Raw genomic sequence first — 26,833 nt, forward strand, 5'->3', positions numbered from 1 at the left:
AAGTAAAAGCTTTTAAACTGGTCTTCAACATTTTATATATTTAAAGTACAAACAAACCAAAATTAGTGCTTAAAATGCCTTTCCTATCTTGCACAAGTTTATAGCAAGAATTATAAATATGATATCGTAAGAGACAGAGTGAGTTCTCAAAGTTCAGATTTCGAGTACATGTGAATCACTTATAAGCAACTACCAATGAAGGCAACTATAATATATTTCTACATGTTTATCATTTCTGTGTAAGGAAGTAGTTCAGATGGGTTGAATCTCAAGTTATAAAAAAGCAAACAGTTTACTGATGTAGTTCTGAAAACGAAGAAATTGGCATAAATATCTAAAAACAACTCTTTTTAAAGCCTCGTTTTAGAATTTATTATTATTGTTTATTATAGTGTGAACTTTGTGCAATTTCCTTGTGTATTGAGAAAATAAAAACCATGGGAAGTTATCATTTTTTAATGGCTGGCAATTGAAATATTATAAAAAAAAAGTTTCTTAATGTAATAAAAATGTGTACTAGTTTATCTTAAAGTTTAGTGCAGCAGCATGTTCCTTTATGACTGACCTTAAGTCGTTTAAATTGCACATCAAAGCAAAAAAAAACATTTACCTCCGTTACTTTACGCTTGGTATCTATATAGGGAAGTAAGTAGCGAAAATGATTATATACAGTTTAAAGAACCAATGTTAAGCTAATATTTTTTGATATAATTAATACTGAGTTGGATAATTTTTAAGTGTATATTTTAGGTTGGTTACTGTTAAATATGCTGGAGAGGATACCCTCTCCGAATTTCTTTGCAATTATTATTTGATCCTCAAACTTACTGAACTTAGTCTTTACTCAAACTGGTTCTTTATGTTTGTTTTTATAATTTTACAAAATTTGATTACTTGAGTTGATCATAATATATATTTTTAACTTTTTACAGACCTCAGTTTGTTTGCTATTAAAGAATTTTAAACAGCTCATCTTTACTTTTAATAATGTTGATAACTGTTGTACAAGTAGCAAACCTATCAACAACTGTAGCAGACTACTAGGCTCGTTAACTCTGTAACCAAACATATCGGCATACTTCGAGAAGGTGGGTGGTAGATATTCAAATAGATTCGGTTATAAAGTAACCTTATGTACATATAAACGTGAATAAACCACCTCTTTCTTTTAATGCATCTCTAAACCAAGTGATAGACAAGAACTTATTACAATGATTTATCGAAAATTCAAGTCACAGTAAAATATTGAAATGTTTACGTTAAGTGAAATAGCCAAATTTACTTTGAAAACAATTATTGGCAGAAAAGTAATTTATAAAGGATAATCTATAAACTATTAATATGTGAAAAATTACTAAAACCTTTATCGCGGGTATCATTCTTTCCCCCGAAAGGGAAATGAAGGAATCATCTGTTTTAACCACACGCAACGCTATTATACACCACTGTGCTGTCTGTCTATCACTCAGCAAACGTTAAAATGACATCACATAAGGAACACCTCACGTTGCAATTTTTACTGTCGTGACATTAGGAAAATGTGTGCATGCGATGAATCACAACAATATTTATTCATTCTGTAGGCTGCAACTCAGTATGGCATATGTATTTCAAAAGCAAGAAAGAAAAATATTTGTTACTCTTAATTTTGGTTTTACTAACTCTTGAAACAAAACACTTTCGGAGACCTTGCAAAGTACATTATTATAATACCTCATAAAAGGCGTTAAATACCTTTAGGAATTTAAATGAAAACACATAAGCCACAGTACCAGTTAAATATTTCTGAAACCGTAATGTAGTCGACTATACTATTTGTGATACTAACAATAACATAAAAATGTGTTAAGTGACTCAGACTTAAAGGTTTTCTAAACTCATCAACATCACTCCATTCAGTTTAATAGTCTTTTTACATTTCTTGTTGTTTCTACACTTGGTACGGTTCGGTTCATTTGAAAAACAATGTGAACAACAAAGTTCGATAAGCAAACAAACCGGATCAACCAAAAATTGGAGGTCTCGGTCCTTTTAGTGAAAGAACTGAATTTGCTTCGTTTAAAATATTTTAATGTAATCACTGGAAGGTATCGGTAAAAAAATATGAAAGTGAGCCATGAAAACTAACTCCATTTCATTTGCAAACGAACTCGGCAAGTATGTACAAAAAACACATTCGTAAAAGCAAGCGAACTGAACTGAACCTGTTTCAAACTATCCCAATGTAAATACTGCCTTATACAGTATAAAATGTGTCAAATAATGGCATGTACCAGTACCTTATCTAATCCAATCAGTGGCAGGTACTAAGGTTTATTACAAAAACCAAGGGTGGCCCGAGATCCTCAGATCTCTCTTCGCCCCACTCGTGATTAAGGACTGTTTCAGGAATGATGAGTGAAAAAAGAAAAAAAAAACAATTTCATTATTGTTAAATAGAAATGTTGTATTTCTCACGTTTGATCATTAAGGTGGAAAATAAGTGAAGTCGCCTCAATAAATCCGGGAAATCCACGTGTTTTATGTTACCTGTTTACTGTTATTCTTTCTGATTATTTCTTGAATACATAGATTTCTTATCTTTCTCAAAACGACAGCCCATACAGGACTTATGTTTCTTCAGGGGGTGGAAATCTATAAATCCTATGCTTGGACTGGGATCAGTTATTCCAATACCCAAAAGTTGGATATAGAGATGAAGAGACAATCCCAAGAAAACCCACTTTCACTGGTTAGGTGCCGAACGCTTCACCTGACCAGTGCCAGAGAAGACCTGAAAATAGAGGAAATAAAAGGTTATTAGAAATGCATGTAATTATTCAACGTTGAATAACTAGAATGGGATGGGTTTTTTCTTGAACAAATGGCGAAACGATGGTCCAGAATGAATGGGCCTCGGTCGACTGGGTCTTAGTCATCGTCACTGGAAGAGAGCACTCAGAAAAACAGGAAGGATTCTCGTGAAAAAGCACTGTGTGCGTCTACTACATAACTCTGTTTAGAAAGCGAAGAAGATTGTCTGGCTGGCTCTGTTGGTTTCTTAGGTTCGGAATGGATGTTTGCGTGAATTTTCTTGTTTTTAATGGTTCTTCGAGTCTGATCCTGCCGATCTAATGACACTGTATTTAAAAAAAAAAAAAGATGTGATGTTCCTTTGTCCTGAATTTCGTTTCATGTAATGTCTGTCTTCATATCTTGCATTTTATTCTTCTCGTTGGTTGTCTTCTGAGTATGTTGGTTTTTTCTCGCCGTAGTTTCATCATTAGGCATATAAGTTTCGTGGTCTGTGGAGGGTGTTGTGTAGGTTTGACTTGAAGGTTGGATTGTAAGCTTGCCTGGGTTAATCATTGTTAGTCGTGATCTTTCGGCTCAAAAGTGAAAGAAGCAGAAAAAGCATAAGTGAGAAAGAACACGTTCTGCAGTTTCCTTGGAAGCGGTCACCATATTTATGAGATGTAAAAAGTTTTCTGTTTTTCTTAGATAATTCTGTGTATTGTATCGATTCATGTGAATGCATCTTGTTCTAGTGCTTGGTGTATTTCGCCGGTGGTGGCTATGGATTAGTCATGTTTACATTTCACCTGTAGATCGGAGTTCCATGGTTGGCCTGTATATTGTAGGTCTTCAAGAGTCTTTGGTTGGAAAAGAATTCCTCCTATACGTAAGTTTCCTTGTAGCTTCATGAAGCAAGAGGACCTTAAGCTTGTGCCTATGGACAAAGTTTAACATTTCTGAGAGAGAATAATCTTTGGTTAGTTGGTCGATAAAAACTGTAGGCATTGATATCGTTTTACAGGTCTGTACAGTCTAAGGTGTTAACTCAAAATGACCAGTGTCTTAACTAAGGCCGGGTGCTTTTAAGTTATACATCGATATAGAAAAAGTAAAACGATAGTTTAAGCTTCATATAACTTGTATAAGACTTGAAAATTTAACTCATTATTGTATGCTATAAACTGTAATGGCCGGTAATCCCTTTTGTGATATCAATTTGTAGTAAAAAAAAACTTAAAATGTAAATATAAAGCCTTGGACAGATGAATTAGACACACTAAATGTTTGATCCAGATCGACCTGCTATATAGCAACAAATATACTAGCATTAACAGGTTGGCGTAACTGTTCTGCTGTCTTATTGCACAAGTACTTTTTTATTTCAACATAGGGCCATGACAGCTAGAAAACTGAATGAAAAAGAATTGAAACACTGTTCCGACCCAATTCAACTTGAGTATCACAGAACCTGAGCTAGAAAAATAATATTTGCAAACTCTTTATATTATGTGTATTTTAGCTCATTTTCTTAGACAGGTGTAGCCGTAAAAAAATATTACCCACGTTAACCCTCATTTATATGCTACCTTTTCCAACAGAACATAATAAACGTTCGTAAACAACATCTGGTGATTTAATAATATCTGAAATACAAAAATAAAGATATTTATCCTTCAATTTTTTTATGAGTATTATTTATAACAACTGAAGAGCCTCTAGTCTTATACTGCTAAATTAGGGACGGCTAGCGCAGATATCCCTCATGTAGCTCTGTCCGAAATTCAAAAACAAGCCAAACAAAAAACAACTTTGCTTGAATTACTGTAAGCGACAAAATAATCAAAACCAAGCTGCAAACAATACAAAACACACTCCTCACAACAGCATACAGAGTTCGCAGAACCACATCATCATCTAAATTTATATACAAATATTCAAACATACCAACCATAGTAGATAGACTCCTACATAGTACAATAACGTATTTTGATAAAAATTGGTCGAAAAATGAATTATTATGCGAACTAGGCAGGTACCTCATACATCATGAAAATAGTCCTAAACATCTCTCCCCGATCAACATATATTTTAAACACAAAAATACAAATAAATAAATAGTAATAATTATATATATATATACACATAAAAAAGGAAAGGAAAAAAAAGACCACCATCAAACTAGACTTCCTAGTGATAGGACAAATAATATCTATAAACGTATGAAACCAGTAGATGGGCATTGCCCTGAAAAGGGTCAGAAAAATTTAGCCCACTCTGACCCTAAAGCAGTAGCCATACCAACCAAAACTGCATGATCATATGTAAAGGAAGGAGGTATTGGTCAAAGCGCACCAGACCCTCCAGGGTACATATGATTATCCAAATCCCGAGAGAGAGAAACTGAAGAGATTACTAGTCCTTTATATATAAAAACGGCTGATATAGGTAGAGAGAGCACTATGTGCTTTCTCTACCCATACCAGCCGTTTTTACACACAATTTTCTCTGCAAGTGGGTTTTCTCGTCATCACAGATTATTACTAGTCCTTGACTGTAAGCAAGTTACCTGTGCCTGTATTACTATCATCTGACAGCAAATAATGTGTTTTTACAAAAAAATAATCGCACGTAATGCGTAAAAGACAAAATGGAACATTTTCCATTCCAACTTGCAGGATTTCCACAAAATAATGTCAATTTACAATTAAGAATTACAAGTGTATAAAATAGGCCTAATGTTAAAGGCTCAAACAGGTGGTGAAATTCTACCATTACTAAGTACCAGACCCTATTCTTAAAGTGGTACTGGTACCGAGACGTATTTAAGCTGCTTTGTCGTTTTTGTGTTTATAACTTTTTTTTTTTCTTTTTTCAAAAACAGGTCCACTTCACCCAGCTAAATATCTTTTCTTTTTTTTTAATTTCTCCACTGGTCTCAGAACATCATAAATATTTGTAATGGTGAATAATAATATTTGTGGAGACAGGAAACCTGCAAGTGATAAGAAATAGCCAACCATGGTACAACGTGTGTATCGTTTTGTAAAATAAAAGATCAATCAGGTCCAGTGCTCTTAGATAACATTTTAGCACAAGTTCTTGGACTTTCTATTAAGGATCGTGAATTTAGATATATATATCAGTTTATAACACTTAATTTGGTTTTAACTTCCTTTGAAATTCAGAATTTCAAATTTATAAGATGTTCATGGTGTTGAAAAAAAAACATGTGGGTTTAAGAAGTCTTAACGCAAAATCATAAAAACCCTATAAATCGAGCGCTTTCCAAAGGGGGACCATTCTCTACAGGTAGTTCAATGGTAAATTACTTACCCTATGACCTTAAAATTGGGTTTCAACAAAGGAATAAGTAATAAGTGTCTTTCAGTTCCTTGTAAAATGAACAGATAGAAAAACATGTGTATCTGAAACAAGATTTCTAAGTTGGTCAAGCAAAGCTTCACCATAATTTATAAAACCAGTTTGTTTTCTCTAGCAATACTGTACACAGTTTGTATTTGCAAAACACTAGAATCTGTTAATAAGAAACAATGTTACATCTTAAAGCTTTATTAGTAAATTATAAACCTATCTAAGAAGACTGATCTCATACCACAGTTTATAAATCAAAACAGTCTCTTTAATACATAGGTTTTGTTCATCAATGGCCTTATGCAATATCTTAAAAAAAATTATAACTGAATGATATTTTACGTTCATCTAGGACGTCACTATGTTAGATTTAATGACCTAGCCCCAGTACGTTCTTTCACACGAGTTATTAACCTTCTAATATTGGAACCGGTTTAACCTTGCTGACTGCAAGAAAAATTGAATTTATACACAACAAGACTGATGATGGAAATAAGACAACAGGTAAAATTTAAAACAAACCTCAACTATATTTATGGGTAAACCCTGCTGAAGAATGGAACATTTTGGAATGCATGGTTTACATTTTAATAGGTTATGGGCTGGCTTCTTTGTTACTGCTATTAACTCAGCTGTAAGGAAAGTTTTAAACTAGGACAAAATAGTGGTGTGGGCCAAGATAAACTAAATTCAAAATGAATATGAGTCAGAGAAAAGTTTAAAATAGGAAATGAGTATACCAGTAATAATAAGGGTAAACTTAATTGTTACTTTTGTAAGGCTTGAAGTATAAGAATAAAACATGTACTTACAGCACTGGTAGGAACAAAAAAATTTTGATATAATAAGAATATCTGGAAAATGATTAAATGTAAATAATTTTGATTACATAAATTTCTTTGAAATACAAGGTTATGGGCTATTTATTAGGGCTAGAGTACTAAAAAGGGAAAAGAAGTGGTTTATATGTAAAGTTTGAGTTACATCTTGTTGCAGTTAAGGATACAAAAGATAATAGCAAGAATATTGAATGAATCAATCAAGGATTTTATAAGCAGATGTGAAAGGAAAAAATATTTTAATAGAAAGTTGTTACAAACCACCAAATAAAACTGATGATATTAGTGAGAAATTTTACAATGAGATTAAGATTTCAGCTGTTCATAAAGCAAAATTATAGGTGATTTTAATTCCAGGCATATAGATTGGGAAATGCAAGAGTCAAACCGTGAGGAAAAAATTGCTTAAGATGGACTTCTTCACCAATTACTCAAGGAACCCATTAGAAATAATGCTATTTTGGATTTCTTGTTAACTTCAAATATAGAAATGATGGATAGAGTGGAAACAAAGGAACATCTAAGTACAAGTGACCATTGCTATATTAGGTTTGATGTTTTGCTGCATATGGAGATAACTTTAGATAACGTATTCCTATTTTAGAAGTTAAAAAGAATATTAACACAGTAAGTAAGTTTGGCTTGCATTTGTCTAAGATCTGGATTTAGAGTACGAGCAGATCTTCCACCCTATTTGTAAATGCATCCATAAGATTTCTAGTATCTGAACTTCCAACCATAAACATTGCAAAAGAGTATTTATCCAAGAGTTGTTGCAGCTTGTTCAATTTGGTGGTAGCATCAAAATGGAGAACAGTGCTTGTTTTGATTCCTTCTGGATTTATTTCCAGTAGACTGATTGCTGTATGCTGTTGAGCAATAATTTTACCTTAGTTATCAGTCTTTATTACTGATTTCATTGAATCTCTACAGTCTCTCCCAGTAAATTTTCTAGAACGATTCTGATACTCTTTGCATAATGACATTGAATTCACCTCAAAATGCCGTAATGGTACTTCTGTCCTCATATGTACATATTCCATTTTTAAATGTTGTCAGGACAGGACTTTAAGAGGATAAGAAGTTGTTCATATTCTGCAACTGTACTCAGTAATCCGAGTACAAAGAATACAAATTGTCATAATTATCATTCTTAATCTTGTGTATTTTCAGTTGGTGTTTTCATATTTCTGATTTCTAATTATAACTTGAAAAAATTATTCATGAAAAAAATATTCACATACATTAGCCACATATGTAAAAGCTCCAGTTTTGCCCATCCCTCTTTTCCTTCCTATCCTGCCTCTTCTATATGTGTGACCTACTTGATGTGGGAGATTCAGAAGCAGTCTCATCTTATGGTCTTTCAACAACTATATCCTAAATCTGTCCATAGGACATTTGAGATTTTCTAGCAATTTGTTGTTATATGCATCTTCTGTCAGAAGCACTAAAAGAGAAGAATCAAGCTGTTCAACATCAGATGAGAATGAAACATTAATAGTAACTCTTAATTTCTCTTGAGTTAGGGCCTTGTTTCCTCATTTCTGATGCTTATTGCTTGAGTAATTGGTTCTTCTTTGTTTCCCTTCTAGAAATTTACTACATACATTTATTGTGATGTATCATAACATATATAATTAACAAAATGTTTTATAAACTTGTTTTCAACAAACTGGTTATAATCTAATAACAATTTGTGTATGTAGGATGATTATCCTACTTCTAGTATTTCACAACTTTTGCATGTATGTATATTTCATCATCTATAAATATTGTTTGATTAGCACTTTGACTTTATATATTTTTTCAGTTTTGTTCTTTTTGATAACCCCTTATACACTGAAATTGTTTGACCTTGCAAATCATTAACTGTAATGGTAAAGGGAGTGAATTTTTATGAATTTCTGGGTCTTCTTCTTGGACTGTCTTTCTGGTTTTGTTAGCCTGCAGAGCTAAAGAAGCACATTTTAATTTAGGCATTTTTAAAATTCAAACGTGTTATGAGTAAATGATGTGGATCATTAATATTAATGTTGTAGTCAAAATTTCTGACTTAAGAAAAAATTTGATGATTTTGCATCAGTGAGTCTCATTGACAACCAAAAAAACAAAGAATTTCAACAAGTGAGTGATTATGATTTTTGTACCTAGGTCACACATTTCCATCATTCAATTTTATTACTCATTACAATCTCTATTAATGTACCCTTAAATCTAATTACAGTCATGTGAAAAAGTAAGGACACCCTATGAAAGCATGTGTATATTTGTAACATTTTTCGATATATAGATATTTAATCTCAATTTTAACAATACTGAGAGATTACAGGAATATAACTAAACAATTAAAACTGAAGAAAAGACTTTTCAAGATATTCTGTAAATGTAATTCTACAAAAATGCATATTCAAACTGAAGAAAAAGTTTGGACACCCCCACATTTATTCCCACTTAAAATGGCTCAACTCACACACAGGTGTATCACACCAGGTGCACATGATTAGAAGATTGTTACTCAGTATTTTGAATGAGGCTTGCCCTATTTAAACCTCAGACATTTAGTTTGGTATGCTCCTAACTACTGAAGTGAGAGTGAGCACCATGGTGAGAGCAACAGATCTATCTGAGGCCTTCAGAAAGAAAATTGTAGCAGCTTATGAGTCTGGTGAGGGATTTAAAAAGATCCCAAAAGATTTTGAAATCAGCCATTCCACTGTCCAGAAAATAGTCAACAAGTGGAGGACTTTCAATACAACTGCCCACAGGCCCAGGTCTGGTCGTCCAAGCAAGTTCACCCCGAGAGCAGACTGCAAGATGCTAAAAGAGGTATCCAAACACCCTAACATGTCATCACGGGACCTACAGCAAGCTCTGGCTACTGTTGATGTGAAAGTTCATACCTCTACAATCAGAAAGAGACTGCACAAGTTTAACTTGCATGGGAGGTGTACAAGGAGGAAACTATTGTACTCTAAGAGAAACATCAAGGCCAGACTAAAGTTTGCCAGAGTGAATGTAGACAAAGACCAGGACTTCTGGAATAATGTTTTTTGGACAGATGAGTCCAAATTTGAATTATTTGGACACCAGAACAGAGGACACGTGTGGCGTAAACCAAATACAGCATTCCAGGAAAAGAACCTCATACCAACTGTGAAGCATGGAGGATGGAAGTGTCATGGTTTGAGACTGCTTTGCTGCAGCAGGAACTGGACAGCTCACAATCATAGAATCCACCATGCATTCCACTGTGCATCAGAGGGTACTTGAGGAACATGCAAGTCCATCTGCAAGAAAATTAAAGCTGAAATGGAACTGGACCCTGCAACATGACAATGACCCAAAACATACCAGTAAATCCACCAAGGACTGACTGAAAACTAATAAATGGAAAGTCCTGGAATGACCGAGTCAAAGCCCAGATCTTAATCCCATTGAGATGCTGTGGGGTGACTTGAAATGGGCTGTACATGCAAGAAACCCCTCAAATATCTCACAGCTGACAGAATTCTGCATTGAGGAGTGGAGCAAACTTCCTTCAGAATGATGTCTGAGACTGGTAGATGGCTACAAGAAGCATCTCACTGCAGTTATTTCAGCCATAGGGGGTAACACTAGCTATTAGGGGGTAGGATGTCCTAACTTTTTCCTCAGTTAGAATATGCATTTTTGTAGAATTACATTTATGGAAGATCTTGAAAAGTCTTTTCTTCAGTTTTAATTGTTTAGTTATATTCCTATAATCTCTCAGTATTGTTAAAATTGAGATTAAATATCTATATATCGAAAAATGTTACAAATATACACAGGCTTTCATAGGGTGTCCTAACTTTTTCACATGACTGTATATGCCCAAAGTAGCACATCATCTGTTTTACATAGAATATTAATACATAACAGTCAAGTAAAATAAAACCAAAAGAAAAAAACTGCATTAAAAACAGCAAATCCAGACTTCTGACTAATGATATATTTAAATAAATAAAAACAAGCACAAATATAAATAAAAAATGCTGCACAAATCAAAAGGATCCTGTGGTACAGTCTATAATGTGCAATCTAAAATATACCCTAGGTTTTGGAGGTAACTGGTAGGACTCGCATTGTGGTGGGGATACACTGTCTACCAGTCTTAACCTCTGTTCATCAGTCTCACATGAATAACTTCATAAATAATAAATAAAAACCAGAAATTATGAGAGCAAGATGTGGGTGCTCAAATCCACAACATCTCACATCTATATCACCCTTCACTATCTGCAAACATTTGTGGGAATGTGACTGCTTTCCAAAGTAAAGAAGAAGAGAAAGAAGTAATAATAATGATAAGGTACAATAACTTGGGTTTAAGAAAAATATACTTATCTCCTAAGTTGGCATTCCAGTCAATATTATGGTGGTAAGGTCCTAATTAGTAGCCCAGTAGCAATATTATTTTAGTATAAAGAGTCCCAACCAATAATCTAAACTAACTAGTATAATTCCCAATCTCTTATTGTTATGTTAACTATAATTACCAATTTTCAGACTCTGAAAAAGCCTTTAAACACAATAAGGTGTTCATTTGCACAAAAGTACTGCTAATTTATTAAAATGACCTTACTAAAAACTAAAAATACTAAACTGAAATTTTCAGAAAAAATTCCTTAATTTTTACTTATTTATTTAATTCATTATTACATTTATCACAGAATACATTAATTTTATTTAGAGTTTCTTTATTAAATCAATTAAATATCAATTTTGGCATTAATATTTAAACATTAATAATACAATATTGTAATTTACTACAAATTTTACAAAATGTGAAAAAGCATGTGGTTGTAATGCTTATAACAGAAGAGTATGGTACGTTGCTAGTTTGTTCGTTCGTTTTTTTTTAATTTCGCACAAAGCTACACGAGAGCTATCTGCACTAGCCATCCATAATTTAGCAGTGAAAGACTAGACGGAAAGCAGCTAGTCATTGCCACCAACTGCCAACTCTTGGGTTACTCTTTTACCAACAAATAGTGGGATTGACCCACCCAATAGCATTAACTGGATTCTAGGCTTAAAATATGTAAGTAAATAAATTATCTAATGTACTGCCACTTCTTTTCTACCATAAATTTTCAAAGATTAAGTTATTGAGGGGAACTTTAAAATGCTTGCAAAGAGCACCAGGTTGCTTTTGTCCTTACCCCATCAGAAAATGTAAAACTGGGGACCAAGCCATTGCATTGAACTGCAAAATAAAATTTTAAAGTCTTCAACTTAATAGATGCATGTGGAAATCAAGAACTCAGCCACAGATTTCAGTTTTGTTCCTGAAGTATCGACACAGTAGTCATCATCAAAATGTTATCAGAAATTTTTTCTTAATGCAACCCAAAATATCTGGGCTTGTAAGGGTTTACTCTCTTGTCTTTTGGTCCTGTAGCAGCTAATCTGAACAATCTCACTCACTAAAATTTTAACCTGCAGGTCACAGCTTGGCACAACTTATAAAAATCAAAATCAAGCCATGTAATTCTGCTTGTCAATACACTTTACAAGCATGAACAGTATGAATTTTACCCAAACCAATCCTCATGTACATTTTGCACTTGACAACAAACAGCCTGCCAGTGACAAAGATCTACAAAGCTTAGTAAGTAAGCCACTAGAACTGCTGTATGAAGAAATAACAAGAAACTTATGTAAATACACTTTACTCACCATTTTGTACAACATTACAATCTTAGTTTACAAAACTATATGATGTTAGGCTGTACAATAGCATTAGAAGATTATTTGTCAATTGTATTACATAGAGTAAAATTCAGTCCTAACTAAATTACAGTAAATAATGTACACACATTACAGACCTAAGACAAGTGGAGTTCACATTTCAGTGTCTATGATTATGATTTGCTCGTATTCCAGGAATTTTGTACATTAAAAAAGTACTGTTGCAGTAAAGATACACTTTTCACATAAATGTTTTGTGGGTCTTTACCAGTAAAAATGAAAGTGATGTAAATGTCTTGTTAGAGAAAGTTTCTTAAAATTCTTATTCTTTCGTACCTACATCAAAATCATAATACCTTGTGATTTTATTCAATAAGTGTAATGTAAAAGAAAAATGCATATTTTACATGCTGCCTCTCTAAAACAATAATTATGCATAAAGGAAATATATGGAAAATCTTTCATTTAGTTGCAAGAGTGTAACATGTGAACATTATGAATCCTTAGGTAATGCAAATTGTTTAATAATATCAACATCTAGTAAACAAACTGGTTCAGAAATTAATGAAGAAATTACCAACCAAGGATTGAAGTTTTCCAAACCCATAACCAAAAGATTTCTCTCTCCTGTTTAAAACACGGTTCTAAATATAAGGCATCTTAAACTGTGTAAGAGAGTTTTCTAAGTTCTTGTACAGAAATTAATATGATATAACACACATTAAACATTGGAAAATAGAGAAAATTCACAAGCTCTGTGCAGTTTCATGTTTTAGTTTATTCTCTATTGTTTTTTTTCTGTAAAGCATTATTAAAAATGGTCATTATGAAGAACCTTAAAACTCCAATACTATACACTACAGTTTTGTCCATCTCACAAACTGCAATGCTTTTTCTAAATAAAATGCAAAAATATAAAAGTTCAGAGTTACAGCTTTTGTGTGGATTATTTGCTATTTAGGTGTTTTTAATAATTTAACCAAATTCAAAGAACTATCCAAAAATCTTTAACTAACATTAATGAAGACAATCAAACAACCTGCTTTTTAAACTTAAAAGAAAAATGACATCACAGAAGACACATGCAATAACTTATGTCACAAACCATGTACCCCTTGTTTGTTTGATGCTCTGAAGATTCAGAAAAACTTGATGTTTACCCCATTCTTTCAATTTATGGTAACTATAATCACAAGCATGCACAATTCCAGAATTTTCTGATGAAAGAACTTCCTACACACAGGTTTAGATACACAACCAATGTATTTTTTGGATTTGAACACAACAACCATCAACAGTCATTTCTACAAGTTGGAAACAATGTTCACTTTAAATTCACTCATGAAAAAGAGAATGAAAACCAGGTTCTATATTACATGAACTCAACAATATAAAAAACTCCAACACTTTTAACACAAAAATCTTACACAGATCTGGTAACAACAACAACCATACAAAGTGGGAATTAGGCCTTTCAACTCAACAAAAACCTAGCACATTATCATGCATTTATAACTCAACATTTAACATATACAGTATTAGTAATCTGCAACATGATCTAGAACCAATATCTCTTACATTTATTGACAAATATCACTTCCCTAAACATATTGTTACTAAAATGTTTGTCAAATATAAAAACAAACTCAATAACATGAAAAAACAGAGGAAAAACAACATGCACTTCATAAAGGAAAGAAAATGCACTAACTGAGAAACTAAAATGTATTTACAATATCATGGCTATGTAACCAAAAATATAATAAACATTTGGAATTAAGCACAAAAAAAAACAGTGTGAACAGCAAAAGCTAAGCACTAAAATAAAAGTTATTATTATTCTATATTGAAAATATATTTCCATCAGGTACTTGAACTCTCACACACCCCATGATCACCATGGTTCAACTACATCTTGCATGTAAATCACTGTGTGACAGCTCTCCATCAAGAGGAATATAACACACCCTCCTAACAAATGTAATTCACTCTTTTCAATTCAACCAAACTATCACTTCAAGATGAAATAGAAAAGCACAGATTTTCAGTGGAAAGGAAGGGGAGAAAGTGTGACTGGAGGTATCTATCAGAAATATATTTTCATTATAAAAAACTAATAACTGCTGATCAGTATGTTACCTCCACTTACGTTTATAACTAAGATCCCACATTGAACAGGAAAGAGATAATTATGAGCAATAGAAAATAAACAACCGATGAAAGCATCCAAAGAAGTGTGACAGCATTTACACAGGTTGGTTGGTTGTTTAGTATTTTATGGTGCAAAGCAACTTGGTTATCTGTGCAATACAACTGGTGAAAAAGTTAAAAGTGAAATTCTTAAAATCTGTAAAAAGGAAACAGGGTAAAACAAAACAAAATTTCATTTAATTTTTGAATTAAAAACAAATTGTGTTAAATTCAATTTTGATATCTAGTTTACAGCAGAAAGAGAGAAACTACAGTAATATAAGTTGTAAAGGACTTTCTGTAGCATAATTTTAATTATTATAACTCACCAGGATGTCTAATGGGTAAGTTCGAACATAAGCATTAGTCACCTGAAGTTGGCCTTTCCAGTCCTGGTTTCGAGATATTTGACATCACAGCCATTTTCTAATTTCGTATAGAACTAATTTTACTTTAATTTGTAAAAGGGAATCATGTAAAATAATCATGTAAAATCATGTCTAATTTATGAATTACAAACTTAAATAGCATTAAAAAGGCCAATGACCTTTAAAAAACTAAAAACATACGTAAGGTGGAGAGTATCACCATTGCCAATGACACTGTCCAATGTTAAGGATAAACCTTGGGACAAAACATGTCTAAAATGGTGCTGTTGTTGAGAGTCATAATGAAGGCATGAAAGTAAAATAGGGGCTATTATGACCTGAGTGTCACACAGACCACACATTGGTGCATCAGACCCAGATAAAAGAAAACAATGAGTTAAACAAAACTGGGACCAATGTGTGGGCTAGTTAGAACAACTTCCTCTTTCCAATCCTTAGGAAACAAGATAGCTAAAGTCCAGTAAAGGGTTTTACCTGGAAAGGCTTGTTTTCTCATTGCTCACTCCAAGTCAACTGCCAGCTGGCACAGAGCCGAGCCTTGAATACTGGACCATAGTCCAAGTATGGAACAGACACAGCAGTCACAGCACCAGAGCAGATAGACTTAGCTGCGGTGTCAGTGAGCTCGTTCCTGTGAATACCAATGTGGCCAGGTATCCAGAAAAACTGGATAGAAGTTGATGTTAAAGAGAAATGCACCAGTCAGTTTTAAATATCACTGAGAACAGGGTGAGAACTAACATAAAGGGATACCAGGGCCAGCAGAGTACTAAGTGAGTCAGTGTAAATAGTGCAATTTGAGTACTGCTTAGCTTCAATGTGATCCAAGGCAAAAGAAATGGCATACAGTTTGGCAGTGAACACAGAAACTGCAGAGGATATTCTGTGCACAAACACCAAACCACAACAAACCATTGCAGAACCCACAGATCACCTAATTTTTAATCACCCGTAAATATGTGAATGGAGGGATGGTTCAAAAGATGTTAAGTAAATAAAAGATGGTACTTCCAATCAGGAGTATCTGCTTTTCTAAGATGACTTAAAGAAAGGTCACATTTGGGGATTGTAATAAGCTATAGTGGGATGGGCTGACCAGTGGATACAGCAATGTTATCCAAGGACAGACCCAATTCATCCAACTGCACCCAGTTACAAAGGACTAAAGGATCAATGGCAGATTGTCTATTCTGAAAAAGCATGGCCCACTGAGAGAGGAAAATACATCCCCAGGTGGGATGCTGAGGTAAAGGTCAAAGTTTTGAGCACACAGTAAAGACAGTTGCAAATGGCAGAGGTGTAGAGGAGGTTCACGAGAATCTGTGTACAAGCCCTAGACAGGGGAAGTGGGAAAAGCCTTATGGCAGAGCCAAAGTCCCTGACGATAAATGGTGTCCAATATCTTCAAGGTCAAGGTCCTGGCAGAGCCAAAGACCAGAAACCAATAGTCTTGTCTCAATCAAATAAGAGCACAATATATCATTAACATACAATATCAATCTGCTCCCCAAGTGGTGGAAAAGAGGACAAGGAGGATGTTCAGTGTTCTTATACATTTGACTCGCAGCTGCTTGATGTGTGGTATAAATGTCAGCTTATGATCAAAGATAAGCCCTAAGAACTTTGTCTAAGGGACCATGGGGAGCACAACTTCACCAACACAGAATTCAGGATCAAATTGATTACCCCATTGGCAGCAAAAGTGAATGCAAACAGTTTTAGAGAGAAGTTAAAACCATTTGCTGTGGCCCACTTCAGTAAACGAATGAGGGCAGTCTGTAGCTGCCGCTTAATAAACCTCATTTTCAACAAGTGACATGAGATGTGGAAGTCATCCAAATAGAACCCGTTCACAACAGTAAGAAGGAATTGTTCAGTGACGACATTAATCTTTACACTGAAAAGTGTGACACTCAAAACACAGCCCTGTAGTAAAAAAATGGGAAAGTGTCGAGCCCACAAAAACTTGGAATTAACTGCTAATTAAAATATTTTTAATAAAAATAGGCAAATGGCCATGTAACCCCTATAAGTAGAGGTCTCACAAAATTCCATACCTACATGTAGTATCTTGAACCTTCTCAATGTCAAAAAATATTGACATGAGATGTTGGCATTTGAGAAAAGCTTCTCTGATTGATGTTTCAAGTCAAATCATGTGGTCGGTGGTAAAGTGTTGTTGTTGGAACCCACACTGAGTAGGCAAGAGGAGGTTGTTTGTTTCCAGGAACAAAACAAAATGAGCATTAACCAACCTTTCTAAGATCTTACAGAAACAGCTTATCAAATAAATTGGACAGTAGTTTGAAGGAATCTTGGGATCCTTCCCAGGCTTAGAGAAAGGTAAAACAATAGCCTGGCACCATGCATCAAGAAAAACATTTTCCTGCCAGATCCAATTAAAAACAATCAGAAGAATAGCAAGAGAAGCAGGAAGTAGATGATGCAGCATTTCATAGTGTATATCATCAGGTCCAACTGATGAACTGCCAGAGCGATGAAGGGCCAGTTTGAGTTCAACCAGTGTAAAGGGACAATTATAGTCATAGAAACAATCAGCTCAAAATAAAAGAGGTGATCACTCTGCCCAAGTCTAGATGGCTAAAAAGGTGTAGGATGAAGCAGAAGTGTTAGATACCCAGCTAAAGCTTTCACCAAGAGTATCAGTTATGCTCCAAGCATCAGTTACTTCCTGACCATTAGAAAGCAAGATCAAAAGGAGGACAGATTTATATTGCCCACTGACCTTTCAAATTTTGTCCCACATAAAACTTTGGAACTGGTGGTAGAAAAGATGCTGGTTGTGAATTTATTCCAAGATTCCTTCTGACTTTGACATCTTACCTGCCCTATGTTCATGGGCCTACTAAAAAGTGATGCAGTTTGAGAGTGTGGAATACCTACGAAAGGTATCCTAGACCTGCTTTTGAGCCTTCTGTGCCATGTGGCAGGCAGGATTCCACCACGGATAAGAATATCATGGAAAAAGTGTCGAGGTTACTGTAAGCAGCTGCTTGTATAATACAGTCAGTCACTGCTGCCACACAGTCATCTATCAATGGCTTACAGATGATGGCAGTATCAAGTTCTGTGAGAGCAGTGAAAGTCGACCACTTGTTGTGATCCAGCTTCCACCAGCATATGTGAGTCAGTTGGCACTGACCATGGTTAGTCAAAATTATAGGAAAATGATCATTGCCTTGTGGGTTATTGTCAACCCTCCATGAAAAGTGGGAGAATAGTGAAGGGGAGCAAATTGAGAGATCAATAACAGCAGTAGGCTGACTAGGTGCATGAAAATAAGTATAAGAACCAGTATTGAAGAGAGAAAGGTTGTGATCTGAAAGCATATAGTTTATGGAGCAACCCCTTCCATCAATATGTGTTCCTCTCCAGATGGGGATTATGTCCATTAAATTACCCCATGATTACAGAGGGAGATGACAAATATTCAGTTAGTGCATCAAGGTCTGATTGATCATGGGTCTCTTCAGGAGACATGTAGAGAGAACAAACAGTGATGGTGTGAACCAAAGAAACACAAATGGCTATAGCCTCCAAGGATGTATTGAGTGGCAAAGACAAGGTGGGCACATGCTGATAGACCAACACTGCCACCCCTCCCCTCCATACACTCATCCATCACACAAACTCTCATTTCTGTACAAAGAAAACTGCCAAAAGGAGACTGTATTGGCAACTTTCAGAAAAGTTTCCTGTAAGAAAAGATATAGAGGATGGCAAGAAGCAATCAGTGCTTTAATGTCATTTGGATTAGAATGTAAACCTCAACACTTCCATTGCAACAAAGTGGCCATTTTTATTTATGTCCACATGAATTGAGTGGAGAGCCCTTCTGTTTTCAATCCCACCTCTGTTTTATTTTCTTTACTTGAGGGAGGAAGAAGATTCAAGCAACTGAGGATGTGAACAAATGATTATTTTGCATCTTGGGGCTGGAGAAGATGATGTACCTGAAGAAATGCCTGTATCCAAAACCAAAGGAAGTGGATCTGGAGGTTTGCTGGCATGAATGGTAGGGAAAGAGACAGGGGGTTGGCATTGATTCATCAACTTTCTTAACCATGGAGGTCAAAAGACTTTTCATATGGTTTGAGAATGATTTTTTCAGAGGCACAGAGATCCATCTGCGTGCCCAATATAGTAGTGGAACAAAGTGCAGCAGCATACATCCAAAATAAAATGGTGGACAATAACTTTCAAGCCTCAGAGTAGGTAATGTTTTGAATAATTTTCAAATACTGTACCTCTTTTTCCTTCCAACCACTTGGGGCAAGAACAAAAGTAGGATGGGTGAGAGCTGTTACAGTTAATGCAATAAGGGTCTTTTTCACACTCATAGGTATCATGGTTCTTCAAAGTAGCATGGGGAGTAACCTCAATGGATACATCCCAAAATGTCTTTGAATGCAAGAGGAGTTCACTGTGTTTAGAGGTGGATGTTTCCACCAATATGTCCCAGATCGAAGCTTTTTTACTGCCTTTGGAGAGCCAGCAAGTTCCTGTAGTCCCTTCTGAAAGAAAAAGAGATAATTGCCCTAAAGATTTGTCTGAAAGAGAATGTAGTATAAGAAAATGAGGTACAGGTGTTACAGATGTTGAAGATTGCTGTTCAGAATATTGAAGATGTGGTTTTTTACCTATGGACTGTTTTTCACTGTTTTAAAGTTTTTATTTGGGAGATCCATAATAAAAAAAAAAGAATATTTTGGTGCCTACTAGCCCCACCCACCATGGAGCCCAAAAAAGGACACACTACAGTGCCAAAGAAGGCAAGGCCATGTTTTCATGAGCACTATACCCAAACACCAGCAACAGATACAATGTATGCAACACCCACCGAGAACACCCAACACTGGTACTTGGTTGACCCTAGCCCAAGTGGACCAGCTGACTGACTCTAGGGAGGCCACCCTAAAACTGCCTGCTTACAGAAATTTAAGGCCAAAGTGGTGTGTTCAAGTTGGATTCCTCAGTCACCAGGATCCTCTCCTCCCCTTCACAGGCTGCCATGCCCAGCAAACATGTGGGTAGATGTTTAGATCCCAGAGGAGGTAAAATGAAAGAACAGGACCTTCTCTGGGAGATCCACTCACCACGTACAGGAGTCCATACTGAGAGGCACTTACAGAGGTGTAAAAGAATACAACATAAACATTAGGATCAACACTTAGGAACACAACACAACAAATTAACATCCAACTAGCAACTCTAAAATATTATGGAGTGAAAGCAACATTACTAAAAGCAAAATAAATGAAGGGAAAATTACCTGTGAACTAAAGACTAAATCAAATCAAAACACAGGTTATCACCTTATATGTTAACTAAATCAGATCTAAATGCTCATGCTATATTTCACACAAAAGATGATAGTTACCTAATAACCATATGAATAGTCAAAACACTGTAATAAAGTTGAACAAAAATGAACAATCCACTAAAAACCTGCACATCTGGACTTTCATTTAGTGTATAATGAATTTCCTCTCCTCGCAACATATTTTACATGTGATTTTGAATTATATTTTCAACTCAAAGTTATTCTAAGCCGTATTAATAACATTATAACATGACAGATCTCCGTTGATTGTGTTTTAAAGCGAAATGAACCATTTTCTCAATTGCAAAATTCAGAAAATGTATTTCTGTACTACTTTTCCTTTTGTAGATGTGTACCTTTTAGGATTTTTAAAGACTGTTGTTTTTACACCAAATAATAATCTTTCTATTAGTTTCACTGAAAATAAACTGCTTAACATTAAACCTTTTCATTACTTTTGTATAATTCTTATTTTTCAAAGCAAAATCATACAATTAAGAAATATTTGCTTTGATAAATATATTTCAACAGCTAAAAACATTTTCATCATAAAAATGACTGAACCAAGTTCAATTATATTTGCAAAAATGGCTCGTTTGGGTTGAGAAAATATTTTACATAGAAGAGCAAACAACGTTTCGACCTTCTTCGGTCATCGTCAGGTTCACAAAGAAAGAAAGAGGTAACTGACTGGAAGCTGACCACATGTTTCAAAGAGGTTGTGCAACTGAGTGTTGGAACGTAGAGGGCAGTGTTAGATGTTTGAATATATAATTTTATTTATTTTATTATATTAATATAGATATAAAGGCATTCCTTTATATTGGTTTATTTTGGGTTTAAGTTGTTGTATAAGTAAGGCTTCTTTACTTTTGCATTTGTTTATGTTTGTTTCTTTATTTAGTATTTGAGTGTTTTCTATGGTTATGTTGTGTTTATTTGACTTGCAGTGTTCGAAAACATGTGAAGGTGACTTTTTATGTTCTTTGAGTCTGGTTTCCATTTTTCTACTTGTTTCTCCAATATAGAAGTCGTGGCAGTTATCACATTGTATTTTATAAATAATGATTTGGAGAAATATGTAACATCAGCCAGCTCATTCCTCAAAGACTCTTTTAATTTCAAATCTAATCTAAAATCAACTTAATCATAAAGCCTTAATGGCCAGTTTTAATGTTATATCCCTCTTTACAGAAGTTCCAACCACTGAAGCCTGCAAGATAGCCTTAGAACTCTATATCCGAGACCCTAACCCAACTATAGACATTCCTAGCAACCAATTAACAACCCTCATAGAATTCACCACGATAAAGACAAACTTCATGTTCAACAACCACAACTATATACAAACAAATGGCCTAAGCATGGGCAACCCAGTATCACCAGTTCTAGCCAATATTTTTATGACACAAGTTGAAACACAAGCAATTAACACAGCATTACATCCACCACTATACTGGTACAGATATGTAGATGACACAGTTACGGGATTCAAATCTACAGAACACACACTTAATTTTTTCAATTACACTAACTCTATACATCTCAACATTAACTTCACATGTGAACAGGAAGAAAGCAATCAAATATCATTTCTTAACCTAAAAATTACAAAAACCGACACACAATTCAAAACAAAAATCCACCAAAAAATCACCCACACTGGACTATACATTCCTTGGGACTCAGCACATGAACCAAAACAAAAACTCAACATACCAAGAAACCAAATAAACACAGCCATAAAACTATGCTCACCAGATAAAATTAATGATGAATTAAACAAAATAAAACAATACTTCATCAACATCAATAAGTTTCCTCCACAAACCGTAGAAAACATTATACGCACACACCTAGACAGAAAGCAAAATCAACCAACAAAAGTAAATATATCCCACCAATTAAAAAATCACTAAACCATATACTGCTGCATGTCATATATTCCAGACATCAGCAGACAAATAACCAACATTTGGCAAAAACTAGTAACAAAATATGACATTCCAGTTAATACCAAATTTATTCAAAAACCAGTCACAAAACTGAGGTATATACTTTGTAAAAACTACACTGACAAACACCACACCAACATTATTTATAAAATACAATGTGATAACTGCCACGACTTCTATATTGGAGAAACAAGTAGAAAAATGGAAACCAGACTCAAAGAACACAAAAAGTCACCTTCACATGTTTTCGAACACTGCAAGTCAAATAAACACAACATAACCATAGAAAACACTCAAATACTAAATAAAGAAAAAACATAAACAAATGCAAAATTAATGAAGCCTTACTTATACAACAACTTAAACCCAAAATAAACCAATATAAAGGAATGCCTTTATACCTATATTAATATAATAAAATAAATAAAATTATATATTCAAACATCTAACACCGCCCTCTACGTTCCAACACTCAGTTGCACAACCCCTTTCAAACATGTAGTCAGCTTCCAGTCAGTTACCTCTTTCTTTGTGAACCTGACGATGACCGAAGAAGGTCGAAACGTTATTCGCTCTTCTATGTAAAATATTTTCTCGACCCAAATGAGCCGTTTTTGCATATATATTTCTCTACAAGTGGGTTTTCTTGACATAACTGATTACAAGTTCAATTACCTTCACAAACTATTTTCTACATGTACTACTATTTGCCTCTCTCTCTCCTTCATTGCAGTGATAGATCTTGCATCTTTGGGATGAAATTCTTTCTCCATTCTTTGACATGGTAATCTTCTTTCCATTTTTGTGTGTTCTCTGCATATTGATAATTTTCTTCTCTTTCACAGTTTTCACATTAAATTTCTTCTGCTTCTGAATGTGATAAATAATTAACATTTTAAGATAACTAACATTAATGTCATGAATAACAAGTCACATAAACCAACATATTAATTATTCCCATAGAATAGCACACAACTTAATTTTATTCTACACTGAAAATATATTTTCAATAGATACTTGAACTCTCACACCCCACATGATCAACATGGTTCAACTACATCTTGCATGTAAATCACTGTGTGACAGCTCTCTACCAAGAGGAGTATAACCCACCCTCCTAACAAATATGACTGAAGGTGTTACAAAAGGTTTGTAAAAGAAATTATCAAAGGTGTTGGAGATAATTTAGCTAATTAGACAGAAGGGTGACTGTTACAAATGAACTCAGTCAAACAGGATTTATAAGTGGGGTACCTCAGGGCTCAGTCTTAGGACCTTTGCTCTTTTTTGATTTACAATGATGTAAATGAAATAATGGTTAATAAATTATTTAATTTTGCAAGTGATATTAAGGTCTTGATGTTGCTAGCTGTGAATAGGATGCTGCTCATTTACATGTGGGTTATCATAATTTGAATTATAGGTATAATTTGGGTGGGAATAACCTTAACAGTGTTGTGAAGGAATTGGATATTGGTATAATGAATGATCACTCTCTTAAGCCATTCAAGCAATGCGCTGTTACAAAGTGGCAGGCCAAATAGGATTTTGGGTTATATTTACAAGTCTAAAGGGATTGTAATTTCATTGTATAGATTATCAATTAGGCAACAGTTGAAGTATTATGTTCAGTTTTACATTCCTTACCTTAGGAAGGATGTGAAATCATTTGAAAGGATTCAGAAAATAGTTACCAGAATGGTGCCTGTAATAAAGAGTTGTCATATGAGGAGAGATTAAGATTTTTGAAATTTTTTCTTGAAAAAAAGAAGTTAGAGGGGATCCGACTGAGGTGTTTAATATCGTTGAGGGAATGAATAATGTTGATTCATAATTTTTTTTTTTTATAATTAATGGAATAATAATAGGGCTATGGGACAAAAATATGAATTTTGGCAAAGCAGCAGTCACCTTCAACTAAGTTTTATTTTTCTAACAGGAGGTTTACTCTGGAATGAGTTGCCTTCAGATTTTGTGAAAGCAGCATGTTTAAGTGACTTTGAGAGAAAGTTTGAGAACTTTATGAATGATAGAGGTTGGCTTTAAGATTTTAAAAAATTGTTTTAATTTAGTTTTGAGATGGATCAATTGGCCCCTTATTGTCCTTAAACATTATGTTACCATCTGCGAGAATTCAGTGCCTACGAACACCTGGATTCGAAGACAATTCTCTTTCATCTTTATAATGTAATTTCACTTCAAATTCCCCAGACCTTTCTCTATACCAATGCTTAGTCTCTACAATATGTTAAAACACCTGTAAAATGAAATGTGAATATATTGTTGTTGATAAAAAGAATGCTCTACTTCTACAATAAATTTGCTAGAACTGCAAGTGGCTTTTTGCCATGTGTTTGTATGATACACAGTTTTCTAATGAACAACTTTCTTGATATGGACCTAATAACAATAATAATTATCTACTATGGAAATCTGAATTTTCCTTACACAAAAACAATCTTGTTCAAGTAACTTGAAGGGAAGTGTTCCAATATCTTTCTATGCACGAGCTATCACTGCAGTCTTCCTACTAGTAGTATGTTTATGGAATGAAAAAGATTGAAACAAGAACACCATTACTAACTCTGAAAGTGTAGGTGCAAACTTCTTTAGCATAATTGACATTTGGTTAGTGTTACATATTTATGGGTTAATTTACCTTATGACTTGGGTGTGTGCTTCAAATTTTAGCTGTTTTAAACATTTGATAAATACATGTATATATAATACTTGCACATCAAACACGTGCTATAGAAGATAGCACTACTTGACAAAATCTGACCTTAAGTACACAAGTCAAACTGTGACACAGACTATTTCATAAACTAAAATCCTGAACCTTTTAATTTATAAATCTCTCTGAAGTCATTATCAGTGACACAATAGTATCTTTACAATGTATACATATTTATTTCACTTAGAATCAAATTAAAGATCTCTACATTCTTCCTCTAAGAGAAAAGGCCAATCCTCACAAGTTATGTCATGGTCATGGAACAGTAACTATCTGACTGTAAATGTATTAAATGATTTTTATGATACATATTTCCAAAACCCATATTTTATCCTGAGACCCCTCACACTCCAGGACAATAAGTAATTTTTTAAAAACCTCAAAATACTACAAATTTTCCCACTACTCTTCAGAAGTAAACCAAGCTATTACCCTTGATTTACAAAATCTGGAATAGCTTAATAACTGATCACCTTAATTTATGTTTAGAAGAACAAAGCAATAGTGTTTTATATTCATAAATGCTCAGTTAATGAATAGTACATTTTTCAAAACCAATAGTGTGGGAGAATTATATTCACTAGTTGAACAGTACATTAATCATAGGGTGAGCATCTTAACTATTAAACACATGCACATGTACATAGGATTGTCATCTTCAATATGTATACAAAATATAAAATAGTTCTTACACCATATTCTGTTGGTAAGTACTGGTTATATTTAACATTATAAATAATAATTTTTATTCTTATAGGGAGAAAAAAAAGTTATCTTGAACCCTCAAGTCAGAGTAAAACAATTAAGCCTTACAAGATGTATAATAGTAGTTAATCAAACTATACTGTATTGTCTTAACCTATATTGGTGAACAGTATAGTTCTGTATTAATTGGTAATAAGGGCTAACTTACATGCCCACAGCTGAATGCATATTGTGGATGTGTAGATGGTTTCAGGTTATTGTGTGCCAAAAAATCTAGATGTCATTTCTTAAATAATTTAATTAATATGCAGTTGGATGAATAATGAAGGTATGGAATATCCTTAATATAATTTAGGAGATGTTTTCTACAAGGCTACATCACACTCAATGACTTAGGCATTACTGCAACTTTACAGTCTTCAACACACTAAACACATTATAAGTAAAAATATGTAAGAAATAAAACTCTTCATTTGGAAAGTTAGTTGATCAACAATTATATTCTTAGACTGAATATGAATTCATATGCTGAAAAAATTGTTCAAACTCTTCCAAATAATTCCCAAGCAATCACAACAAAACTGTACAATGAGAATGGTGCCACCAATTTTCTATATTTTACTGACATACTTTTCTTCTAGGTGATACCAAACACACTCACCACTTTGTATATGTTTAGCTACCACAATAAGAGGAACACACGAAATTTTCTGAAGTATAAAACTGTTACAACTTTGCAACAATTTTACCTTCAGACATTATGCCTAGTTGTTACTGTGTGCCTACAAATGTTTGAAAACTACCCCAAAAACAAA

At 34.1% G+C, this 26,833-nt stretch overlaps 1 protein-coding gene across 3 annotated transcripts in view; it reads right to left on the bottom strand.

The window, feature by feature from the left end:
* Nucleotides 1-1,453: 1,453 nt before the first annotated feature.
* LOC143233881 (THAP domain-containing protein 3-like) overlaps nucleotides 1,454-26,833 on the bottom strand; it is a 36,498-nt gene continuing 11,118 nt past the window's right edge. The window contains exons 6-7 of one of the 3 annotated variants that reach the window (XM_076470731.1): nucleotides 23,255-23,449; nucleotides 1,454-3,709 (exon numbers count right to left, since the gene is read on the bottom strand). In XM_076470731.1, the coding sequence (XP_076326846.1) occupies nucleotides 23,264-23,449 (186 nt within the window). In that variant the 3' untranslated portion in view covers nucleotides 1,454-3,709; nucleotides 23,255-23,263. Of the gene's footprint in view, nucleotides 3,710-12,666; nucleotides 15,318-23,126; nucleotides 23,450-26,833 lie in introns of those variants that run through there. The other 2 variants (XM_076470730.1, XM_076470732.1) reach the window with 2 other exon arrangements.

Source organism: Tachypleus tridentatus, chromosome 12 (assembly GCF_004210375.1).
Source record: "Tachypleus tridentatus isolate NWPU-2018 chromosome 12, ASM421037v1, whole genome shotgun sequence".
Classification (NCBI taxonomy): Eukaryota; Metazoa; Arthropoda; class Merostomata; order Xiphosura; family Limulidae; genus Tachypleus; species Tachypleus tridentatus.